Here is a 21,232-nt window from a genome sequence, read left to right as displayed (position 1 = left end):
CCATCTTCTTGCACACTCTATATTTTGTACAGTCTCGGAGCGAGTGGGCATTTGTGGCACAAACATAACAGCTCCATTTTCCTCCAGCAGCTCTTCTCTGTCCTCTTCGGTTAGCAGGGTTTGAACAGGAAGATGCAGGTTTGTTGGGTTGTTTAGGTTGTCGTTGTTGCATAACCACCATTGTGAGGGGTTTTTCCTTCTCCTTTCTGTCCTCTTCAGCGTGAGTAGCGTGCCGCAGCGTTGCACTCAAACGCCCGTGTAACTGTGCATGAAACTGCGCTGTTAGTCTGTGTGCCACTCGCTCTGCGGCCTCTGCCCCCTCTCGCGCTTCTCTTGCATCTGCCTCTGCCTGCGCTGCTCTTTGGGCTGCCTCTGCCAGTTCAATTTGTGCTCGTGCTTCTGCAAGTCGTGCTTCTTGGGCTGTTCTCGGGGCTGGTGGAAAGCGGTCCAGATCGAGCCTGAGGGCCGGTATCTCTGCTACTGGGTAGTGAGCTGTATTGTAGGCAGGCGGCGGAGCCGTTGCCACCTCAGTCACATGTGGAAAAGCACATACATTCGGTTCATTAGTAGCATTCTGTTCCAGTGGAACTGTTTTTACACACACAACATTCTCAACATTACATGCCAATTCTTTTTGTATTTGCTCTCGTTCTCGCCTGTCAGCCTCTTCTACCCAACACATTAGTCGGTTCACAGTTCTTACACACATGTTTGACACACACACAGCAGCTACTCTGTTTTCCCTCGTTCTTCTCTACTGACTCTTTTACTACATTTAGTCTTATTTTACTCAAGGTCCCCGCTTCGGGAAAATCGTGATATTTGATCAGTTTCTGTATGTCAACCATACATTTACCACCATAATTATTTCTCATTTGACAGAAAATTGGTGTATAAAAATGATCTAATTTACTGTTAGATGACCCCATTTTTGGCTGAATTTCCCTTCTGGATTTCACTTTCGACACGTGTCTTGCAGTATCTGTCAAACGTCTTCAACAGACCCGATCTTATTTCACCCAAAATCGGTCGGGTTTCAGCAAATATGCTGTGCTCTTGTAATTATGTTTTACTCAAAATCTTCTATTCACCTAATCAATCCGGCGTGGCTCTTCCGTCCACTCTTGCAAGACTTCTTCGGGTTACAGAGACTTCGAGCAAAACTAATTAACCAGCACCTGTGATTATCTGAATCACCAGTGGTACCCCTGTCCACTAACGAGCTAAGTGTGGCAGAAACCGGTCTGAATCTGTCAGATCAGTTTCTCCCTCAAAAATTGTGATTCCCTAAATCACCTCTCGCCCGTACCAAAAGGAAAAACTCAGCCACCATGGTTCACGTTCACACACAATTATCAAATCACACTTAACATCAATAAAACAGTTCTGCCGTTTCTTACCCAGAGATGCTTTCTCTTTTCTGTAATTGCCGCGGATTCTTTCTGATCCTGGTGGGAGTTCCTCCCCTGGTTCTGAACGCCGGAATTGGCTCTCTCTCCCTTAACCTGTTGAGTCACTATCTCAAACAGTCGGGGTATGAGACGGCTGCCTGATGCCGCCGGGATTGTACACTTCCGTCAAAATCCGTTCTTCAGGACCAGGAGAAGAAGATCCGCACAGGACCCCACGTCTGACACCAAGTTGTAATGGCAATTTTGAGAAGTTAATATCAAACAGCATCAGAGGTGTAAGAAAACTTTCACGAGACAAAACTGTAATAAAGAGAAAAGGTTTATTTCAATGAGGTTTCCATTCACAAAAGCCGCAGCCACCCAGCTTTGAAATAGAATACCTAATAGACATAATAAAACATACAGATCTTATACAGTTTCTTGGCAAAAGAACTCCTCCTTCCAGGTTTCTTGTAAATTTCCAGAAAGATACCCCCTATCTTCAGCTAGTTCGGACTGGTTTCTACCCCCCTGGTGCAGGTCACACTGTTCTTTGTCCCTGAGACACCCAAAGGCCTTCATCTACGACCTAAATTGCCTCTCGCTTCCCTGTCCCTCCTCAGCTGCTAGAAAACCTCACAGAAACATATGATTAAACAGTTTGGAAACGAATGATAATAAGAAATGCTGAATTTTCCAAAACAACTATAAAACAGTAAATTGTGTGAGTGTGTGTATTTCTGTGGAGGATTAGATAAAGACACAGATGTGTTTCACACACAGTTGATCCTCCTTTACTAAAGTGTTTTCTCTCTGTTCTTTGTGTCATCAGTGTAAGATCAGGCTCACATGTGTCCAGCTCTGTGTCTCTGAAGAGTGATCGGTCTAAAGATGATGGACCAAACTTCAGTGAGAAAACACCATCATCTAATAAAAGGTATTTTGTGTGTTTACATTGCATTATATTGTTGTATTATTTGTCTACAGTGGTGTATATGAATGAACTTGACTGAATGAAACAATAAGTCTCAATAAAACTCAGTTCCTGGGAACCTTATGAAACTCATTCCAGTAACACAATTACACAGGCAGCCACAAGGAGACACAAATACACTATGGAAAATAGATCATGAAACTTAACATGTATATATGTTTATCCATCCGACTGTAGTCATAAATGGACAAATGCACAGCTATACTGCATTTAATTACTATTTGCAACATTAAAGGTCCCGTTCTTCGTGATCCCATGTTTAAAACTTTAGTTAGTGTGTAATGTTGTTGTTAGAGTATAAATAATATCTGTAAAATTATAAAGCTCAAACTTCAATGCCAAGCGAGATATTTTATTTAACAGAAGTTGACTACAAAAAACGGCTGGATTGGACTACACCCCTCTACATCCTGCTTTAATGATGTCACTAGAACCGTAACCTCCGCCCACAGGAACACAGGCGTATTGATGGCGAAATGTCAACAGACGTGGTTGATGTTTATCTATAATCGGATACCGCAAAAGTTTAATTCGAAGTTGTTAGTTTGCTCTGTCCATTTCACCACGGACTGTTTTTCTAACCTGGAATAATATCAAGCAGGCTTCTCTCAGCGTTTCATACTGACGAAGGGGACTATTTCAACTATATTCCAGCAAGCGGTAAGTACAAGTAGTGATTTAATATGGAAGTAGCGATCAACTTCACATCGTTTCTCTTAGTAGGATGAAAATAATCTTACTTAAACTGTGATTAATATACAGAAAGCGATCAAAGAACAATCCCTTTCCAATCGCCCAAGCTGTCAATCACACAGCGCGAGTTTATCTGGACACTTGCCAAAACTCGTTATGAAATCAATGACGCTGTTACACTGCACAACGAAGCTCTTACTGTATTTATATACCTCATGTTTGCATTGGTGAAATCATTAGTGAGAGTGCAGAAACTGCGTTGCAATGATAAGATCTTTCACGCGATCAACAGGCTGTCATCTGCTCAATGCTCATCACTGCAACCTTTTATGTGATTGAAATATATCTAAATACTTAAAAAACTTCTCACGATTCGTTAATCCCGATAGCTGTAATAGTAAAAACGTATAATAGCTGTAATAGTAAAAGTTTTCCAGATAGTTCCACATGTAATGCCAGATATTTCATATGCAAGCATTTCAGCCAATCACAGCAGAGGGCAACAACACTGAAGTCTCTCAGCAGACACGCCCCTTCAAACAGAGTGTTCAAACCAGGGAATGAAATCAGGCTAGGAAATATGCCTTTTATTTCTAAATTATAACAATTTTTGATCTAAAAAACATACTAACATTATAAGGGCACCCCTGGAAACATGATAAAATAATAAAAATAATCCATGGAATGGGACCTTTAAACCTTTTCAAATGAGACTAAAGTATCTCCTGTAGTAAAGTGTTTTCTCTCTGTTCTTTGTGTCATCAGTGTAAGATCAGGCTCACATGTGTCCAGCTCTGTGTCTCTGAAGAGTGATCGGTCTAAAGGTGGAGTACCACCAAACTTCAGTGAGAAAACACCATCATCTAATAAAAGGTATTTCATAAGTTTCTAATTTTTTGTCACACGTTGTCTGTGTTTAAAAGTTGTATCAGTGAATATCAATCATGAAACATTTTTAGATCCAATATTTATCATTATTTATCATTGAATCATTTATCATGATATTTATCATTGAATACTTTGATAAATATTTATCAGAGTATTCACAGCTAATGCTTTTTCTCTTTCTGTGAAATTTTGCCTGGAAAATCAGTATTTATTTGATTTATTTGATTACAGGCTTCAATATGAGACATTAGACTCAGACGTTCAGACTCACAGGAACCACAAGAATTTCAAAGACAATCTTCTAGGAATCTTCCAGGTAGGAAAAACACATTTTTATAAATGTTTAATATTCTAACAAACAAATATGTTATTGAACAAAGACATTTTATTTAATTCCTCCAGATCCATTTTTTCCTCTGAAGCACTTATATATTTTTTATTTTTCTATTTGTTAAAAATATCAGCTGGTTAACGTGTTAGTCTTTTAACTGGATTTTTTTTTATAGATATTATAGTTATAGAATAAATTGTGTTGACCAAATGTAGATGTACAATTTGGTTTAAATTGTGTCTTTTTTCTTACTTTTGTTTGTAGGATCTTGAGAGCAAAATAATCACGTTTCTGAAGAATGAGCTGGAGAAGTTTAAGAAAATATTACAAAAGGAGAACACAGAACACTTTGTGAAGGACTTTATTGAGAACAGATCCAGTATCAAAGAATCAGCTCTTGATCTCACACTACATTACCTGAGAGAGATGAAGCAAGATGAAGCTGCTGATGCTCTAGAAGGTTAGAGACTCATGATCATCTGTCTGATTGTCTCTTATAAATGTAGGAGAGAAAATAAAGACTAAAACTATCTATTTTCTGTTCCTGTGTTTAGATGAGCTGCTCTTCATTCCTCAGCTGAAACGTGGCCTAAAGAAGAAGTATCAATGTGTGTTTGAAGGAATTGCGAAGCAAGGTGACTCCACACTTCTGAATAACATCTACACAGATCTCTATATCACTCAGGGCGGCAGTGAACAGGTCAATACTGAACATGAGGTGAGACAGATTGAAGTTGCTTCTAGGCGTCATGAAGCACAAGAGAAACAGGTTGAATGCACAAATTTGTTTGAAGCTCCTGAACAAGACATGGAGATCCGAACTGTACTGACAAAAGGAGTCGCTGGCATCGGGAAATCAGTCTCTGTGCAAAAGTTTGTTCTGGACTGGGCTGAAGGAAAAGAAAATAAAGATATCCGCTTCATATTTCCTTTTCCATTCAGAGAGATGAACTTAATGGAGAAAGAAAAACTCAGTTTGATGGACCTTATAACTCAATTCTTCCCAGAGACAAAAGGACTGAACCTTACAAGAAGGAATCAGTTCAAAGTGCTGTTCATCCTTGATGGACTGGATGAATGTCGCCTTCCTCTGAAGTTTGATTGTAATGAGACGTGGCGTGATGTATCGTCACCAGCCTCTCTGGATGTTCTCCTAACGAACCTCATGAAGGGAAATCTGCTTCCTTCTGCTCTCATCTGGATCACCACCAGACCAGCAGCTGCCAGTAAGATTCCTCCTGACTGTATCGACCGGCTGACAGAGATACGAGGATTCAGTGACGCACAGAAGCAAGAGTACTTCAAAAAAAGATTCACTGATCAGAATCAGGCCAACACAATCATAGATCACATTAAACAATCAAAGAGTCTCTTTATCATGTGCCACATCCCAGTCTTCTGCTGGATTTCAGCCATGGTTCTCCAGAACATTCTGGAGGAGAAAATAAATAATGATGTGAAAAACACTCAGGCTGATGAGATCTCTAAAAAACTGCAGGAATCAAACACTGAAGACACTCCCAAGACTCTGACACAAATGTACACACACTTTCTCCGCTTTCAGATCCAGCAGAGCCGCCGAAAGTATGATGGAGAATACACACCAGATGTTTCCTGGGATAAAGACGCCATCCTTTCACTGGGGAAACTGGCATTTCATCAGCTGGAAAGAAGCAACCTGATCTTCTATGACACAGACCTGGAAGCCTGTGGTATTGACGTCTATAAGGCATCAGTGTACTCAGGCATGTGTACCCAGATCTTTAAGGAGGAAACAGGGATCGTTCTTGGTACCATGTACTGCTTTGTTCACTTGAGCATTCAAGAGTTTATTGCAGCCCTTTATGCACATCTGTTTCTGGACATCAACAAGACAAGTGTGTTTGATCATGAGTCTACAGAACAGGAAAACAGAAATGAAACCATGATTGATTTTCTCAAGACTGCAGTGGACAAGGCGCTCGAGAGTGACAATGGACACCTGGACCTTTTCCTTCGCTTCCTCCTCGGTCTGTTGCTCCAGTCCAATCGAGGACTCTTACGAGGTCTGTTGACACAGCAAGACGGCAATGACCAGAGCAACAAGAAAATAGTTCAGTACATCAAGCAGAAATTAGAAGATGATCTTCCTGCAGAGAGATCCATCAATCTGTTCTACTGTCTGAATGAACTGAACGACCAAACTCTGGTGAAAGAGATTCAGACCCACCTTAGCAAAGGAAGTCTCTCATCTGGTGACCTTTCACCTGCCCAGTGGTCTGCTTTAGCCTTTGTGTTGTTGACATCAGAGAAAGAGCTGGAGGAGTTTGAGCTTCAGAAATTCAAGAAATCAGACGAGTGTCTCATCAGATTATCGGCAGTCATCAAAACCTCCAGAAGAGCTCTGTAAGTATTTTAATATATTTTGTCATGTTTTGCTCTCATCTGAAAAATGTCTTTATCTACATTACTCTATAGTGATTCCTCATCATGAACATGAACTTATCCCTGTAAAGCCTGACATATGAAATAATAGTCTGAATTTTTTTTGTGTGTACCAGACTTTAATGACTGGAATTATAGTGTATATAATGTATAGAATTATATATTAGCTCAAACTCATACTTGTGGAAAAATAATTGGGGAAATAATGTGGGGGAAATAATGTAATTTGGTACAGATGTTATTTATATTGCCAACAAGTAAGATGAAATTCTGAAAGGTTATAATATAAAACATTGAGATTTTTATAAAACAGGCTTAAATAAAGAACATATATATTACCACATCATATATTAGTTGTCCCTGTCACGTGTCAGCGAGTGTTTGTTTGGACTTTCAGTTCGAGTTTTGCTTGGTTCCTATTTGCCTTTCTATGGTTACCGTCATTATCAGTTCAGTTGTGTCACCTGTTTAGTCATCATCGTCATGAGTGGTCGACCGATATATCGCCAAGGCCGATATATAGGCCGATATTTGGCACTTTTAAAATATCAGCATCGGCCGATACGTTTTTCTGATTGGCCGATGTGTTGGAAGCGGGACTTTTTATTTTGACAGCGCTCCGGACTTTTATTTTGACGGGCGGTGCTGAGAACACCAGCGCCTGAGAAGAGAACACCAGCGCCTGATCACACAACGCTCACTCACATTCTCCGTCTTCATTAGCTTACAATCTCTGTCAGTCAAATCTAATACTTTGTTAGACAGAACTGGTAAACAAAGAAAGTAAATGGTATGCGAAAAAGTAAAGTGTTGCTTTTATATTATTTGTAACAGAAAAGGCAAACAATCAGGCTAAAATACTTTCTCATTTACTCGTCAACATTCAGCAAATGCACATCTTTCTCATTTAAACAAATCTCTGAATATCTAATAAACATTTAATATCACAAACCTTGCAGATTTAATGGAATCCAGCTGTGATATCTTGTAAGGTGTGCATTTGTAGCCTGATAAACGTATGACTGCGAGTGACGGTCGAGTGAAGTGAGTGAATGCGAAGAGAAGATCAGCTTCACAGGAGACGCGATCGAAAAACTATAAATCCTTCATATTAAAATATGCTGTGCTATATCCAGTTGGCCACTGTGTCATATTCATATAGTTTTCACTGTGTGCTGTATGCAATATTAGCGTTACCTTGTCTTTATTTGCAAAAATATGATTACCAGTGCGCACAATATTACCAGATTACTGAGTGCCCTGTTACAGTGTTTGCTTCCTTTTTATTAACATTCATATATTTTTAAACAATTACTTTATTTGTGAAAAATACTGTAATAGGTTTGCAGATTCAAGAAGTTGCCATCTAAGCATGTTTATTTTAAAGATTTGTTTTATAATTTATTTCTAATTTATTTAAAATGTATAAAATATTGATTAAAATAAATATAAAGTATATAATAATAATATCGGCTTTACATCGGCTATCGGCCATCCTGCTCTCTAAGATATCGGCATCGGCCATCAAAAAACCAATATCGGTCGACCATCTATCTCACCTGTGTTCTGTTAATCAGTGTAATGTGTGTTTGTATTTAAGTTCCATTCTTTTCAGTCAGTCCTTGTCCGATCTCCGTCGTATTTAGTGTGTGTGAACCTTCTGCCCGTCTTCCATGTACCTGTATTATTTATATTGTGAGCAAATGTTTGCATTGGAACTTTAGATTCTCCTTCGTCTTCTTCTGCCTGCACCACACCGTGACAGTCCCTCTGTAACTCCTAGTAATTAGACATTTTAAATGCTTATTTTTATCAGTAATTCTGTAGTTTAATGTAATAATAATGTAATGTAATATGTAGATTGAGAGATTTACAAATAAACATTTATCAAAAGCCTGTTGTATAATATGTGATATACACATTTAAAGTTGTTTTTTCTACAAAAAAAGTTCAAAATGTTTTTTTTTTCAATGTTTTTTTTTTTATTTATTTAGTAAATATTAAGTAAAATAAACTATAAATGTAATTTCAGTAATTGTTATGGATGCTTTTTTACTATCTTTAAATTAATGATATATCACCCATTGATCACCCTGCTCTCTAAGATATCGGCATCAGTCGTTGGTTAAACTTAATCTTGAAATAATACAAATACAATTTCTTAGGTTCTTAGGTTAGGTGTGGGCGATATGGCAAAAATATCATATCACGATTTTTTTTCAGGAAAATCACGATTCACGATTTTATCACGATTCTTTTTATGTTGGTTTTACTATTTTGTGACTTAGCATTACAGCCAATCTAATGTCACTATTTTAAAAACAAAGCCTTAGATTATGTTGTGGCAAATTCATAGTTCTTTTTGGTTCAGGTCTCAAAGAAGTTTCTCAGAGTCGAGGTTCCAGGTCAGAAGAATTAACTTTATTGACAAGCAACAAAGTGAGAAGCCGGCCGGCCGTCCGGACATCTAAGGTTACATTGGCCAGTGTTCATGTCTTATACTTTTTCTTATCGCTAGGTGCCCAATGGATACTCTCAAATCTATTTCTTCCCCTCTGTCACGCCTGGTGACCTTGGCACAGTTAGACATGTCTTCTCTATTGGTCAAACCTCACACAATGGTGCTCTGTTTCATACTTTGTTTTGACACTTCATATTGCTGATGCATACTGGTTATTTTCCATTCTCTCATCCTTCTTCAGGCCTATTTTTTCATGCTTGTCATCATTTTTTGTTTTGTTTCATTACATCATACTTAGACATGGATCAAAGGAAAATTCTCCAACATATCCCCCCTTTGGGACTAATCCTAGTCCCACCTTCATTTCTGTCCCAGAATGTATCTTCATGATCAGGCTTCTCTCCATTATCTTTCAATCATGGCCAATATGGACCATCCATCTCTCTTATCAATAAGCCCACTCACGAAGGTACACCCTGGAGGAATAGTGAGACCAAACATCTCCGCCCCCACTTGACTAGGGTGGAGTAAAAGATCCCACCTTCCTTTTCTATCATCAATCTTGAAGGGATAGATTACTTCAAACATTTGATTTTTCATCATAATCAACATATCTCAGTGTGCAGACTTGGAGTTACGATTGTCCCACGGTGCCAGAGGAACTGCACAGGCGCTTCCGGTGGCCTGGAGTGCTATCTGGGTTGCTCCATCGTTGCCAGAGGTGCCCTGGGCACTATCTGGTGTTGGAGCAAACAGTGGGTTTTTAAACCACCAGTTGAGTCTGCCCTTACTGGTCCAGCAATTGGTGACCGCGCTTGTAATTCATTTCTCTGTTTTACCCCGTGAAAACAATTTCCAGTAGTCTAATGCATGTGCTTCACTTTTGATTCATAAAAAACTTTAAAATATTAAAAATAACTCTTTTATAGCGAGTAAAATGATTAGTAAGTGATAAAAATAGTAAAAAACATTCTTATCTTTTCCCTTTATATCTGGTTGCATTACCTCGTACCACGGGCAATGACCTGCTTCAAACCTTTTATCGTCCCCTCTCATTCACATATTCATATTTGTGACTGTTAGTGTGATTATATGTAAAAATATTCTCAGTAGGATTATAAGTGTAAAAAGAAAGAAAAAAGAAAACACTCAGGAAGGGGTCCTTTATAAAAATCAAAGAAACAATTAAAACCCCTCTAACTAACTCCCTGCTCTACTCATGTTCTAATGATCTGTCAAATTTTACCCCAAAAATAAAATATACAGTGTTACTACCTCCCTTTTTTCTTACTGAGCGGTGCCAAGGTCACTTGTATACAATTGTAACAATTTCGGGACAGTGGCTCAGCTGTAATTTCATGCAAAGCACAGAGCTCAGCCAAAAAACACTTTATCTCTGCGTCTCTGTCCCTTCCATGAATTTTTACTCAAATACAGCTGTATAATTTCTAACTTTTAATTTCTATCACTTTTGGATTTTTGGAAAAATACATTATAAGTAAACTGTATTTTATTATTATTATCACTTTTGCTAATTTTCTCCTGAAATGACCCTTCCCCTTATTTCCAAGACGAAAAATCACTTAGACAAACAAGACTACAGATTTTTCTCCTTCTATTTAAGATGAAAAATCACTTTAGACAAACAAGACTACAGATTTCTCTCCTTCTATTTAAGATGAAAAATCACTTACACAAACAAAAAACAGATCAGACTACAGATCTTTCTCCTTCTACTCAAGGTGAAAAATCACTTAAAAGACAATTCTACAGATTTCTCTCCTTCTATTTAAGATGAAAAATCACTTTAGACAAACAAGACTACAGATTTCTCTCCTTCTATTTAAGATGAAAAATCACTTTAACAAAAAACAGATCAGACTAACAGATTACGTGCTCATCATTTCAAACGCACTTTTCACGTAGGGCGTTGCACGACTAACATCAAACAGGACAAACGGATTACGTGCTCATCATTTCAAACGCACTTTTCACGTAGGGCGTTGCACGCACACACAACATATAACAAATCACGTGCCTCTCACGTGCAACGCGTCTACTGCGTTGGGGCCACGCGCCTCTCGCGTGGGTACACGCCTCCGTGTACAAATAACGTGCCTCTCACGTTATAACGCACCTTTCCTGCGTTTAGGGACAATACAACATATAATCTTGCAAACGCACTTTTCGCATAAAATACTGTGACGCACACATGTACAATGCACCTTCATGCGAATGGAATACGCACTTCTGCGTATGGACAGACAAACAGATACTGCATGCACTTTTTTCTCAAAACCTGGAACCTACCCTCCTTTTACCTCCTTATCTTTTATCACTTTTTAGGTTCTTTTTGGTGGAGTCTTTTGTTTAAGGCAGTCACCAACCGGGCGTTAGCTTACCAGGGGCAGCACAAAACAAATATAAGCAAAATTTGCTTACCTTATATTTATGGCGCGCCTTTGTTTTGTGAGGCCTCTGCCAGCAAGCCCACTGTGGTCACTCCTCGACCCCTTGTCCCTCCTGGCTCGGCTCGCCAATTATGTTGTGGCAAATTCATAGTTCTTTTTGGTTCAGGTCTCAAAGAAGTTTCTCAGAGTCGAGGTTCCAGGTCAGAAGAATTAACTTTATTGACAAGCAACAAAGTGAGAAGCCGGCCGGCCGTCCGGACATCTAAGGTTACATTGGCCAGTGTTCATGTCTTATACTTTTTCTTATCGCTAGGTGCCCAATGGATACTCTCAAATCTATTTCTTCCCCTCTGTCACGCCTGGTGACCTTGGCACAGTTAGACATGTCTTCTCTATTGGTCAAACCTCACACAATGGTGCTCTGTTTCATACTTTGTTTTGACACTTCATATTGCTGATGCATACTGGTTATTTTCCATTCTCTCATCCTTCTTCAGGCCTATTTTTTCATGCTTGTCATCATTTTTTGTTTTGTTTCATTACATCATACTTAGACATGGATCAAAGGAAAATTCTCCAACAGTAACAAAATATAAAAATATTTGTCATTATTTTCTTTGTTATTAAATATTAAGATCAAAGATACACATTACACATACACAACTTAATATACAAATTAAATAGGCTAAACAGTGCTTTATATTTTCAGCTACAGTAGGTGTATTTAACAGTAGCATTGAAGAAAGTAATTAAATGAACAAATATGAAAATAAAACAAAACGGACTTCACTGTATAAATTATACATTGATACTTATTAAAGCTACTATTAAAGTTATCAGTCAAGGGCAGTGAGTGATTTTCTCTTTGCATTGTGTTGTTTTATTAACATTAAAGGGATAGTTCTCCTAAAAATTCAAATTATCATAATTTACTCTCTCAAGTTGTTTTAAACTCGAATAAGTTTCTTTCTTCTGTTGAAAATAAAAGTTATTTGGAAGAATGTGGGTAACCCAGCAGTTGATGTACCCCAGTGACTTCCATAGTATATTTTTCTCCTATGGAAGTCAATGGGGACCAGCTACTGTTTGGATAGCCACATTATTCAAAATATTAATATTAGAAAAATATTAGAAGGAAATTAATACAGGTTTGGAAAAACATTAGAGTGCGTAAATGATGAGATCATTTTTATTTTTGGGTGAACTATCCCTTTAAGGACAAGTGGCAGCGTGTTTACTATTACTACTGTCTCTTTAAGAGTTGCGCGCGACGCGTCTAATATACACGCATTTGACAAGCAGATTTTCTCTCAATTTTCTCAAGTTTGCTTTCACTTTAGACATAACTGACTTTGTTTATGTAAACCTTGTGTGTATTTAACAGTATAAGCACAATAAGACTCGAAAGATAACTTAGTCCAGTATCCAGGCGCTGGTAGACAGGCTTTTAGTGCATGTGAGCTTCACATGTACGTGCTGAGAAACGCACACGTTAGAACAGCGCATCAGCTAATTAAATGTTTAACCGACAAGGCATTAAAACACATGCAAATTGTGAACTTTTGTGAACTGCAGTGTCCCGTTCCGCTGCTTTAACATTTTATGTGAATATACGTGAATTTTTCAAACATGCTTAATTTTATCTAGGAAATTTGTCACTGAATAAAAAATGCTAATGTACTGGAAATAGTATTTTTTGTAGATGAATGCTGTTTGAATGCATTGTATGCTGTTTATGTAAAAATAAATAATGAAAAATGTATTTAATATTTGTTTATAGAAAATGTACTGTATGTGTGCCATCTAATTCTGTGTTGTGATTTATTGTAGGTTAAATGATTGTAACTTAACAGAAAAAAGCTGTTCAGCTCTGGCTGCAGTTCTTGGATCAGATACCAATCTGAAAGAGCTGAACATGAACAATAATAATCTGCAGGATTCAGGAGTGAAGCTGTTCTGCACTGGACTGAAGAATATAAAGTGTAAATTGGAGATACTGAGGTAAGTTGATCCACAGGAGTCACATGACTAAAGTTAGGTGCAATGACTGATGAGTTTAAAAGTTATAAATAAAAGTTGCATTTCTTTGTTTAAAGGTACAATATGTAAGAATTTTGCATTAAAATATCCCATAATCTCAAGGCCAGTGTTATATATTTTGTTAAGTTGATTACTTACAATATCCCAAATGTTTCCAACTATTTTTAAATCGTGAGAAAATTGCGATTTTAACCAAGGAAACGGGGCGTTAGAGCAGGGGGGAGCTGGGAGTCGCCAGTCAATTGCGTCATATCCGCGTTACCCTCGGTTTCCGCTCGTACTGCGTGGAGTCCTGGACAAATGCGGAAGTTGTAGTTGTAGCAAAGAGTATAGAAGTTACTTCTATACTCTTTGGTTGTAGCGTCTATCAAGCAACACACGTTAGCTTGTTTCTTGCAGTCGTTATGGAACACAATTATTCTTTACTGATTGCAGCTGGTTCTGTCGACAAAGTATGCTTAATTTTATATTTTCCAAATGTAGCATTCGGTAATAGTTATGTTTATGTAAGGGAAGTATTATTGCTTTAGATTTGTGTTTAGTTCATTGACATTGTTTATCACGTCTGGTGTTTATGGCCATGTAAATAAATATAGCATGTGTTATACATAAAGATTAATCAGTATTTTGGCAAATGATGTGGGTATGTTCGAATGTACTTTTACAACAATTGTTTAGAACACGTAAAACTGCGCCGCGTTATCACAACAATGAATTCGACATAACGTTACAGTAACATCTATGATAACCAAGTTAGTATTAAACCATACCTTTCTTGCGGTTAATTCATTTTAATGAAATAAAAGTATGATGAGGTTCAAGAGTCAGGAAGAAAGAAGACAGGGATCGGCGTGACTGGGACTCGTACTTTATTAAAATAAAGCAAAACAAACAAAAGTCCTGCACAACGCGCATTCACCGTGTCAACCGCGACGGCACAAAACAGTTCAAAAACGAGAGCTCGGATCCACCGGTTTTCTTTCTCTGCGTCCAATTTTCTCTTCAGTCTCTCTCTCGTTCCAGCGCGCGGTTCATAAGCGGTCTCTCCACGCGGATCACAGCAATAAGACACAGGTGTTCGTCATTTGCACTTGACCTACTTGCGTCCCGCTCGTCTCTTCTCTCTCCCATTACAGACCGCGCTGAACCACGTCCCCCTCGCCACAAAAAGCATGTCATTATAAAAATATAACTTGGCCTCATCCATGAACATGATTTTTCGATTCCCGTCTGACTGATTTACATCCACGGTGGAGTTGAAAACGACAGTTCCCATCATTCCACGCTCCTTCACATCGTCATCAAGCTATGCCGCTGTTGTTGTTTGGAATGTAGCGCCCTCTAGCGGCCAAAAAATTCTTGCATATTGTACCTTTAATATAAGTAAGTTTGTCTTTGTTCTATTGTAGTTGTGTTTTTCATTCAAAATAATAATGAGCCACAAACTAAGCAATCCAAAGATCTTTTATTTATTTGTTACAACGTGGGTATAGCATATCATCCTTCTTATCAATTTTGTTAATAAAAGTCCAATGTTTAATATAAGTGAATTTATCATTGTACTATTTTATTATTGATGTATTTTCATTAATACTAATGAACCACAAACTAAGCATTTGTTTTAAATTTAGGGGAAAACACTAAGACCTTCATTTATCAGTGTTACAATGGGGGTATACTATGCCATCTGTCCTATTTGTTTTGTTGATAACATTTTTATTGTTCAAAATAACAAACAATAACAAAATGGTTGTCATTGTGCCATTTTACTGTTGTTGTGTTTTTTTCAGTGAGTAATACTGAAGTGACATTAAGCGTTCATTTTGTGCTGCATTCATTTGGTGCTGCACTGTAATGCAAATAATTGCAGGGGATTATAATATTTAATTGATAATGTATTTTCCATATATGTATATTCTACTTCTTATAAGTTAAGACTTAAATTGTGCTGTTTTTGTTTATAGTAATTTATAATTTAGTGATTTAATCGTTGTTTGCATACCTAGTGTTGAGTCAGAATTCAGATGATTCTGTTAGAGCTGGTAAATCTGCCACAGAAAGGAGGGTGAGATCTAGTAGAAATCACTTATCTTAAGATTGTATATAACAGGATTAATGTATTTTAGTGCTTTTGAGGGAGCTGTGTATCTTTGATTCTGCTTTCAGCTTTGCAGCTAGTCTCGACTAAACACTTCCTGTAGTGTTTTACACCACTATTAAGGTATTTTGGTCCGTTTGTCTCACTCAGTGGCTTAAAAAGTGGGTATGCACTATATGCGGCGCATAGGGGCACAGCACCATGCGATGGTAAAATAAATAAATTATTACAATTCTTTTTTTGGTATTTTCTATATGTAGCTGCTGCTGTGCATTTCTAAATCATTTCTGCATTTCCTCAATGTTATATAACATTTTAGAGGACTAACAGGCTAGAGTAGGCGCCCTCATAAAATTCCATCATAGAATTTTGACATTGAAGATATCACGAGCGTAATATTGCGAGGGGCGCCGTGAGCACTGAGCGAGCAGGTACGAGTAGTGAATTGTCGTTGAAAAAGATGGATAAAGCAAAAAAACTGTCGGGGCTAAAGATAGAAAAAGAAAGAGGGAAAGTGAGATGGCATGTCAAGGGATACCAAAAGCAGCCAAATAAGTGGATGGTGAAAGGCAACAGGTAGGATTTAAAGTAGGGCTGAACGATATTCTGTTTTAACATCAACATTGCGATGTGCGCATGAGCGATAGTCACATCACTGGAACATGCGATGTGAAGGGCTCTCTCTCCCTCCCTCTCTCTCCCTCTCTCTCTCTCTCTCTCTCTCTCTCTCTCTCTCTCTCTCTCTCTCTCTCTCTCCCTCTCTCTCTCTCTCTCTCTCTCCCTCTCTCCCTCTCTCTCTCTTTCTATGTTTTCGGTGCTGATGCAGTGACGCGTTCATGTAAACGGCTCCTAAAAGCTGTCACAAAGAACCAGCAAAAGTAATTATTATGAGTATGTAAAATATTGCAATGAGAAATTTTAATTGTCTATTAATAAACAAGTGTTTTCTGTGACGGCTGCAAAGATGAAGTTGACGATATTGACTCGCGATCTTCGCAGTAGTGAACGCCCCGGAGAGAAATGCACATTTCATATGGATTACATAGTTTTATGTTGAGTTTCGGTTCATGGATGATAGCTTAAGCTCCAGTTCAGGCGCTGGCGCCTCCGTGTCGTGATTATCTATTGTCTGCTATATTTACTTTTTATTTATTAAATCTAGAAAATTGGATAATGAAACACTGATTAAAATTAAGATACAATTAATACAAAACGAAATTCGCTTTAAAGAAAGGCTTTGTGCTTTCTGTTTGAGGTCTCTGTGGAAGTTTTAAAGCAGTCTTATAGCCTGGATTGATGGCTCGCAATATCACAGTATATATATAGTTGGGAAAAAAATATTGCAATGTAATTTTTTCCCAATATCGTGCAGCTCTAATTTAAAGTGTGATGTCTGTGCTTGGAGACTTTCAAATGTTCATGTTAACAGACATTAGCGCTCTAAAGTTTGGCTGAAAAAGCCAAGTAAAACTTTAAATAACCATTGAATCAAATTAACATTTTATTCTTATCTGTGAAATAAGCATGTAACCCGTTTCAACTCCACCACTCAAAGAATTGTTAAATTGTTCGCCAAATTTGTTGCTTCATACCCCTCTGACACTGGGTAGTTGCGCCCCTGGTCTCACTCATCCTTGCAAAGCTGCTTCAGCTCAGTGACATTTGTAGGCTTTCCAACATGAGCTGTGTTTCAAGTCCTTCCACAGCATTTTAACCCCCTGAGGTCGGCGGTATCGCCGGCGATACCAGCTCGCTTTTTTTATCAGTGTAAAAGAAACTCATGAATACTCTGTTGACTTTGATTTTCCCTAGGAGTTTCATACATCAATCGATTCTGTTAAATGTGTATTATTTTTGTGTATACTCACAATAAAAACAAAGTGTTGTGCTTTTCGCCAAATAAAGAAAAATAAACACGAAGCGAGTTCTGCCTTCTCTCTCTCCGTGTAGTCCATTCTGAAACGCGTCCGAAAATGAATCATAACTCAGCGAATACTTCTCACACAGGCACGTGAGATATGTCTTTATGAAGCTTGAAATCTCTTCTTTTGAATGAAACAAATGTTTTAAACTCATGTAATCCGTTTGAAAGCAAGGAGAGGTACCGTTTTTCCTTCTGCCTCATTATCTTTATAATCAGCTGCGTCCGCCCCGCCCCCGGCGCGATTCACATGTAAATATTTTAGGTGATCATCGCATACGCCCCCCGATCAATGCCATAAAAACACAGTTTCTATCAGACTTACTGATAGTTCATCGCGTTTTGAGTATGGCACGCTTCTCCGGTAATAAAGACGTCCTTCAGATGATTCTGGACAGCGAGGAAGAATGCACGATACCGGGTTGTTTCCTCAGAGGAAGATTATAACAGACGACGAACGGCAGCATTTTGAAGAGCAAATTCCGCCGAGGACACAATTTCGGAGTAAGTTTTACTTAAAAGTCTTTTGTCTTTTATTTTTCGTGTTCACATTTATGAGGAAAAAAACAATATTACGTGACAGTTCTCCATTATGGACGCGAGCGCTCTGAAAGCACTAAAAGACTTTCAAACATTCACAGAGACCTCAAAACAGAAAGTACAAATCCTTTCTTTAAAACGAATTTCGTTTTGTATCAATTGTATCTTAATTTTAATAATTTTTTCATTAACAAATTTCCTGGATTTTAAATATGCTAGCAATCACAACATAAGGTCTGAACTGGAGATCATCATGAACCCGTAGCCTACTCGCCTCACATGTCTAAAAAAAATTGAAATATATTTACAGAAAGCTGGTTCTAAACAAAACCATCCAAAACAAAAAAACTATGTAGCCTAATAAATGTGCATTTCTCTGGTGCGTTCACTAGCCTACTGCGAAGATCGCGAGTCAAAAGCCTATCATCAACTTCCTTTTTACCAGAAGTTAAATTTAAATCGCGTGTGTGAATGATGTTTTAGCAAACTGTATTGCTAGACTGAGATGAGTAAAAATTTGACTGAAATATGAATACATAGATAAAATGTAGGCCTATAATCTTTTTTTTTTTTTACAAAGAAAGAGTACACTTGAAATATTGTTAAAATTGTAATTATTGTTGTAATTGTAACCTTTTTAATAAAATAGCAAAACATATTTACAAGATGTAAGCAAAATCTTAAATGGTCAATATAAGTCTTCTTCTAAATATATCTTTTGTCCTTGCATTGTGGCTCAGTCAGTTTCACACCTGAATGAATGGCTCATTATGCAGAGTCATTATGCAGAGTGGGTGGGACAATGTAATCTAAGGTGAAAACCACTCCTCGTTGACTCCCCCCTCGCATATTGGCTTTCCAAGCAAAACCTGTTTTACATCAATTTAAATCAATGTATGGTTTTATGTGAACGATAAAGCAAGACTATTTTCACATAATTTTGAAGAAAAAACTATAGGCGACCACATCCATTAGTCAAAAGTCTTATTGACACATATTTACTATGTGTTTTGTGGCCTTATTTCTGCAACTTTCATTTTAATTTTTTCCAATAACCACGCATAAACATTATTCTCTTAAAAATTCAAACATATACATGCATGTTGATCAGATATTTTGGTAGCCCTGTTTGTGCTATATAGAGTGAATTTACACCTTTGCCATTAACATGTTTATAAATAACTGAAAAAAGCACAAATGTCAGAGCATGTCAGAACACCTCCAGGGCCCAGAAAACAGCTCAGACTCCAGAGGGTTAATGGAATTGAAGTCTGGACTTTATTGGGCCATTCCCAAACTTTAATTTTCAAATTTTCTGACCATTTTCAGATCATAGACTTTTAGAGTTGTACAGTTTTAGTTAATTGCAATCTTGAAAGGGATGTTGATGTCTAACATATTAAAGTTCACTGAGCCTTTTGTTTCCCTCCATATTCAATTGTCAGTTTTTGCAACTGACTTTCATACATTTGTATGAAGAATAAAATTAAATTCAGTTTAAGGATTTATATTGTTCAGGTTTAACTGATTAATCAGCTGAATGTTTTCCTCTCTGTTCTAGACTCTCTAACTGCAGTGTGACAGAAGAAGGTTATAAAGCTCTGGCTTCAGCTCTGAGATCAAACCCTTCACACCTGATAGAGCTGGATCTCACAGGAAATGATCCTGGACAATCAGGAGTGAAGGAGCTCAATGATTTACTGCAGGATCCAGACTGTCAACTGAAGACACTGAGGTGAGACATGATCAAATAATTAACTAAATTAGCTAAATGCAGGCTAAATATTCATAACTAATATATTATTTTAGTTATATAATAAGCTGTACAATTTGTTGCATCAAAATGATCAAGATCAGATCAGATGCTGCAGGTTCTGTCATGATGATGATAACCGTCAACACAGTTTAGTTGTGATACGAGCTACAGGTCAAATAGATATTATGGGTCAGTATATGTGTGCTGACATTCAGGAGTATACCTTGATAATTAACAATAATAGTTTTCCATCAAGCCCAGATTCACTGCATCTCTCTACACCAGGTCTATGAGTCTCCAGATGTTCACAAACATGCAGTTTCACAAGCCAGTGTTCTCTGTGCTGACGTTTCTCACTCCTCCTGCTTTAAAGACAGAAAGATCTTAATTTCACACTCTGTATTCATACTTAAAATCATGATCTAGTGAGCCTTTGCCCTTCTGCTCTGTGAGACCTTTCTGTTCTTATGCTTATGTTTGCTTTAGGACTGAGTGTTGCTCTAGTTTCTTTTAAATATATATTTATTTGTGTATTTAAATGTTTAAAGAAAAATTTGACATCTAAATAACTAACTTAAGCATGTCTTTAAAACAATAATTACGTTTTTTATCGTATCAATCATTTTTTGTAATGCAGTGGACATTTAGTTGATACCTGAATTGCCTCTTCTGCAGGTTTGTGAGTCCTGCTGCTGAGGAAGCCTGTCAGTATGTGAATAGAGTTGTGGGTATAAACCCGTTACTCCAGAGAGAGCTGAATCTGAGTGGACATGAACTAGGAGACACACGAGTGAATCAGATCGCTGCTCTACTGCAGGATAAACACTGTCAACTCAACACACTGACGTGAGTATTGCTCATTTATTTATTATATTACTTTTAAGCATTTTTTCCCTCAGTCACACAGAGCCAGAACAATTTAAAGTAATAAAATTAAACAGTCAATTAAACTATTAAGCTGCAACCCCCCTTTTGAAAAATCCCCAGAATGTCACATGATTATGACACTTTTTCATGTGTTCCATATATGGACTAAAACTGCGTCCGAAATCGCGTACTATGGGAGTAGGTACTACATTTAAATTAGAACGTACTTCGCGACCGTTAAAAAAGTACGCTCTATATAGTATGAATACGGGTAGTATGAATGGAGTCCGGACGTACTGGTATTACGGTTGGTATTGTCACGTAACATGCGCGGTCACATCAGCGCGAAAATTTAAAGAGCCCATTCCACTGACTGCACCAACTTAGAGCAATGTTTTTAATTCTTTCCGCTTTCGT

The 21,232-nt window shown here is 37.7% G+C and overlaps 2 protein-coding genes across 16 annotated transcripts in view; one reads left to right on the top strand and one right to left on the bottom strand.

Annotated features, from left to right (window-relative positions):
- LOC311305800 (uncharacterized protein) overlaps positions 1-21,232 on the bottom strand; it is a 1,224,369-nt gene that overhangs the window by 114,657 nt on the left and 1,088,480 nt on the right. The gene's annotated exons all lie outside the window — the stretch shown is intronic.
- LOC311305806 (NACHT, LRR and PYD domains-containing protein 12-like) overlaps positions 1-21,232 on the top strand; it is a 130,991-nt gene that overhangs the window by 13,101 nt on the left and 96,658 nt on the right. For 12 of the 15 annotated variants that reach the window (XM_084433700.1, XM_084433704.1, XM_084433694.1 and 9 more), the window contains exons 3-10: positions 2,224-2,328; positions 3,844-3,951; positions 4,198-4,282; positions 4,562-4,757; positions 4,852-6,682; positions 13,424-13,594; positions 19,754-19,927; positions 20,624-20,794. In XM_084433700.1, coding sequence (XP_084289826.1) covers positions 2,224-2,328; positions 3,844-3,951; positions 4,198-4,282; positions 4,562-4,757; positions 4,852-6,682; positions 13,424-13,594; positions 19,754-19,927; positions 20,624-20,794 — 2,841 coding nt within the window. The remainder of the gene's footprint in view (positions 1-2,223; positions 2,329-3,843; positions 3,952-4,197; positions 4,283-4,561; positions 4,758-4,851; positions 6,683-13,423; positions 13,595-19,753; positions 19,928-20,623; positions 20,795-21,232) is intronic. The other 3 variants (XM_084433703.1, XM_084433698.1, XM_084433697.1) reach the window with 2 other exon arrangements.

This window comes from Rutilus rutilus, assembly GCF_951802725.1.
Source record: "Rutilus rutilus genome assembly, chromosome: 1".
Classification (NCBI taxonomy): Eukaryota; Metazoa; Chordata; class Actinopteri; order Cypriniformes; family Leuciscidae; genus Rutilus; species Rutilus rutilus.
Note: the sequence above shows the minus strand (reverse complement) of the source record. Positions and strands in the feature narration are given on the sequence as shown.